We start from the raw sequence: 4,843 nt of genomic DNA, 5'->3' as shown, positions 1-4,843 counted from the left end.
GATTCTTTTTAAAGAAAATGCCTCAAATTTTATATTTTCGAAAGTATGGAAAAAACACGAATAGGTTGAAAAAATCAATAATAATACGTAAATAATTTTGATTTTGAAAGTATGGGATAAAAAATCAGGGCAACAAATTTTAACTATATACTTTAAAAAAAATTAAAAATTTGTTCATACTTCTTCACTAATTTTTTTATCTAGCCACTTATTACCATAATGACATCATTATTTTGGGTTGGCTAATTTGTAACCAAGGCTCACTTATGGCTATTGTTTAAAGGAGTTCAAATCTGCGCCCCTACAACATTCCATAGTACATTCCTGCCGTGTATTAATAATATTTCTCAATAATGATATCATCGATTCTGATACCATCATCGAGAGATATTTCTAATACACGACATAGGAAATGTGATGTGGGACGTTGTGGGGCGCCCCTTTGTGTTAGGTATTGATATGCTTATAACTAATCAATAGCTAGTATAATCGATCATGTGATATTCATCAAAATTGACGACGGAGGGTTTTGATGATAAAAGTTCGGCATCATAGCTTTCCCGCATCATAAATTTACCCCGGTGACACACAAACGTTTTCGGTATCATATTAATTATACCAATACTTATTACTGATTATGATCCGAATTATCCGAATAATTTGGAATTGGATCGTCAAACCCAGTTCTTGATCCGATCCATTGACAGCCACACGAATGAATGAGTGATAAAATCGGGTAACAATGTGGGAAAACAGTGGCCACGTTAAAAGATTTTGCCATGCAATGCCAACCACAGAGAAACACCACATAACGTGCACAGCTACTGGAACATCGGCCACCGGCGTGGCTACGCAGAATCAACAGATAAGGCAAAGATAAGGCCGAGACTCTCACATCCGTCAGATGGATACCTTCTTTACATCCAACGGTCACCTATCTACATCGTGGATAGACCACATAACCTCATAGGATCACCAAAATATAATTCCAACGCTAACCCACCACTCCACCGAGTACCCACCACCACCACCGTCGCGAGCCGCACGTCAGAGGTCAGACCATGGCCACCGCCACAGCCGCCGCGACTTCTTCCTTCCTCGGAACTCGCCTTCACGACGTGCACACGAACTCCGGCAAGTTCCAGGCCAGATTCGGGTTGCCGTTCAGCACGAAGAAATCTCCTCCGCCGAAGAAGACCGCGCCGTCGAAGCCGACTTCGGACCGGCCGCTTTGGTTCCCCGGTGCGAAAGCCCCCGAGTGGCTCGATGGAAGTATGGTTGGTGACTTCGGATTCGACCCTTTCGGACTGGGGAAACCCGTCGAGTACTTGCAGTTCGATTTGGACTCGTTGGACCAGAACTTAGCGAAGAACCTGGCTGGTGATATAATAGGAACTCGGACCGAGAGCTCAGATGTGAAGTCGACTCCATTCCAGCCCTACAGCGAGGTGTTTGGGTTGCAAAGATTCCGCGAGTGTGAACTCATTCATGGCCGGTGGGCCATGCTGGGCACACTCGGTGCCATCGCCGTTGAAGCCCTCACCGGCGTTAGCTGGCAAGATGCCGGAAAGGTAGGCCTCATAGTCACACTCCAACTTCTAGAGGAAATCCTGCCAAAATGGTTGGACCCATTTCTGAAAATTGATTTGTGTTGGTAATTTACAGGTTGAGTTGGTGGAGGGATCATCCTACCTTGGCCTTCCTCTTCCATTCTCACTATCCACATTGATATGGATTGAAGTTCTACTGGTCGGATACATTGAGTTCCAGAGGAACGCAGAGCTCGACCCAGAAAAGAGGTTGTACCCAGGTGGGAAGTACTTCGACCCTCTCGGCTTGGCCGCCGACCCGGAGAAGAAATCGAGGCTCCAGTTGGCGGAGATCAAGCATGCTCGTCTGGCCATGGTTGCGTTCCTGGGCTTCGCCGTGCAAGCCGCAGTCACCGGTAAAGGTCCGGTCAACAACTGGGCTACGCACTTGAGCGACCCACTTCACACGACCATCATTGATCGTTTCACTTCCACCTCTTGAAAAGCTCCTCTCTCTTTTTTGTACCGGCGCGGGGACTTTTTGCGCTAGCTTTTGCATTGTTATTTGTATCTCCACCATCATCATCTGTAAAAACTTTGACAGTATTATGTGAGATGTTACTACATAATAACTGCATATAGTTTGTTTATATTATAATTTTTCACAAGTCAAAATTACGAGATTGCTATTCAATTGATCATGAAAAAGGAAAGTTAATCGGAGTCATTTCAATTTTAATAATTTTAATTTCTCCCTGTTCCAAAGTAACGAGGAAAAGCAATAGAGTTTCTTCTGTACATCTTTGTTTCTTTTTTAAATGTGAAGTTAGGTTAGGTTGTGAAATGTCTACTGGGTTCAGGTCTGGTCCAGGCTTCAGGCTCAAACTGCGTTTCTAATGAGGTCTAGGACAATCAGACCCGGGTCTGAACTAGGCTCTAATGTTGACAATCTCATTAAGAAAAAATGTATATATATAATAAAACCAGGAGTCATGATTGTTTAAGGGGCGTTTTACAACCTGAATTGTTTTTCTTCTTGTTAGTTCCGAAAATAATCAAAATCACCTGATTTGAAAACATATTGATTTTCAAAACAAATACACAAAGTAGGTGTCTTTTCTATTCAAAACTGAAACCAAAACCATGCTATTGAATTTATGTTTTCAAAAACATGTCTTCATCTGATATTCTATAAATCATATAATTTCTACATTATAAATTTGTTTTTTATTTTAAAAACATGCTTTTTTTTAGATAAGACCAACTAATTTTTCTCCTTATGTTGTAAATTGATGGCAGAAATAAATTTTCATCCTCTTTTAATTAATTAATTTTTTTTTTCATCTAGTTTTAGCAAGAAGGTTGTTTGTTTGGAAGGAGGAAAGTAAAAAGTAAAATAAAGGTAGGAAGAATGTGGTGCAAAGTACAAGTAATAAATGTAAATGAATCCTAATGCTCAGTTTGCAAAGAGTATAAATTCATACAAAGAGACATAAGGTTTTGCACTTTATATATTTGTATTTGTTCTTCCAAATTGAGCCTATGGCTGTGTTTGGTTGCAATGCAAATTTATTTGCACTGATGCAAAACCATGGCAGTGCAAATGATTTTGGTGCAAATTATGATTTAATTTTATTTCAAAATCACCTTATTTTGTTTGATTGCAATACACATAAAATAAATCAAGACATGAAGCAAAATAAAGTAAAACCCATAACAAATTTAAACCAGAATTTGCATTCTTTTCATTTGCATTCCCATACATTTGTTCTAGTGCAGATAAAATCGCACTACAACCAAACACAGTCTAAAAACACAAATTTTACATTTAGGGCTAAGTTTGAAAAGAGTACAAATGCAAATGTGCGAAACCTTATATTTTGTATGTATTTATACAAATTTAGCACATGGTTTATATTTGAATTGCAAACAAACGGAACTTTTTAAATGTCAATAATTTGTGTTGATTCTTTTTTCTATTTTTTGGTATTAAAATAAAGAAAATGGATTATATAAATTTAGAGTTAGCATCACTAATATCTCGTAATTGTAATATAATTTAAACTCCATTCTAAAGTGCTACTCATCTCATTACCAAGCTCGGTTCAGCTCGATTTAAACCAAGCTTCGAGCCGAATTTGAGCCTAGTGAAGTTCAGCTCGTGAGCCTAGTATTAAATAAATAATTTTTATTATATATATACATACGTACATATATATTATATATAATAAATAATATTTATTATATATAATAATATTTTTATTTTTTATGTATAATAGTAAATAATTTTTATAATTCTTAATTTTTTTGTCTGGAAATAAATAATAATAATTTTATACATATAATTTTTATTTTTCAAAAATAACTTGGTTTATAGTCGAGCTCGAGTCGAGCCGAGCTCGAACTTACGAGCTATGAATCGAGTCAAGCTTGAGCTCAAGTTTCTAGCTCAAATCAAGCTCAAGCCTGATACTATACTAATCTTATGAGTCGAGCTTGAATAGCCAAGTTTGCTCTCTCCCTAGTTTGCTCTACCTACAAAACACTACCTCCATGCATAATAATATGTAAGAGGATGAGATGTTTTCCATATGTGACTGTGATGTTTTGTGGGTAGAAAATCCAAACTCTTGTACTAGACTTAAAGTTCTTGTTAGTGGCATCTTTATATCGCTTTATATATTTGTATACAGGCACCATCTATGATAAGCATCTTTGGTTCTATTCTTGGGTTTCAATGTTTATATCTTGCCTTATTGCCCTTGTACAAAGGAAAAGGGATTTCTATTCCTAATTGTTAATGGATACAACTAGGCAAAATGATAAATAGCCAATTTCCCTTTTCCTAATTGCTACAGGCTAAGGGGAATTGTTGTAATTAACTGAAATACTTAAAACCTCTGTCCTAGATAAAAAATTTATCTTACTCCTATAAAAAAATAACTCAATATGGGAAAATTGATTCTAAGTGTTTAGAATAATGGTCAAGGGTGGTGTAAAACTTGGATTTTCGCTAGGGGTGATCATTTCAGTCCGGCCCGGCTTGGCCTGGAAATTCTAGGCTTGGGCTTGGGTTTCGTGTTTAGGCCTGGTTCAGACCTGGGCCTACATCAGGCCCGTAAATTTTAGGGTCGGGCTTGGCTTTAATACTTCAAGTCTAACCCGATCCACATATATTTATACTTACACATTTTGTGTATAATGTATACATATGTATATATGTTATTTTATATTATATTATATATTTTATATATAAATATTATAACACGACATGTATAATTTATATTATATGTAATATTTTATATTATATAATG

The 4,843-nt window shown here is 36.9% G+C and overlaps 1 protein-coding gene across 1 annotated transcript; it reads left to right on the top strand.

Annotated features, from left to right (window-relative positions):
• Nucleotides 1-755: 755 nt before the first annotated feature.
• Nucleotides 756-2,204, top strand: LOC148868959 (chlorophyll a-b binding protein CP29.2, chloroplastic-like). The gene is made up of 2 exons (XM_088972149.1): nt 756-1,571; nt 1,666-2,204. Exons 1-2 carry the CDS (start codon nt 1,062-1,064, stop codon nt 2,029-2,031), a joined length of 876 nt encoding a protein of 291 aa, XP_088828275.1. The 5' UTR covers nt 756-1,061; the 3' UTR covers nt 2,032-2,204.
• Nucleotides 2,205-4,843: the final 2,639 nt, after the last annotated feature.

The sequence above is a fragment of the Nelumbo lutea genome, chromosome 2 (genome assembly GCF_056320005.1).
Source record: "Nelumbo lutea isolate HS-2025 chromosome 2, American lotus-T2T, whole genome shotgun sequence".
NCBI lineage: Eukaryota > Viridiplantae > Streptophyta > Magnoliopsida > Proteales > Nelumbonaceae > Nelumbo > Nelumbo lutea.
The sequence above is the reverse complement of the archived record's forward strand: the minus strand, read 5'-3'. Positions and strand labels throughout refer to the sequence as shown.

Coding starts and splice junctions, on each gene's coding strand:
- LOC148868959 (XM_088972149.1), top strand. CDS start 1,062: ATGGCCACCGCCACAGCCGCCGCGACTTCTTCCTTCCTCGGAACTCGC. Junction 1,572..1,665: donor GCTGGCAAGATGCCGGAAAG/GTAGGCCTCATA, acceptor GGTAATTTACAG/GTTGAGTTGGTGGAGGGATC.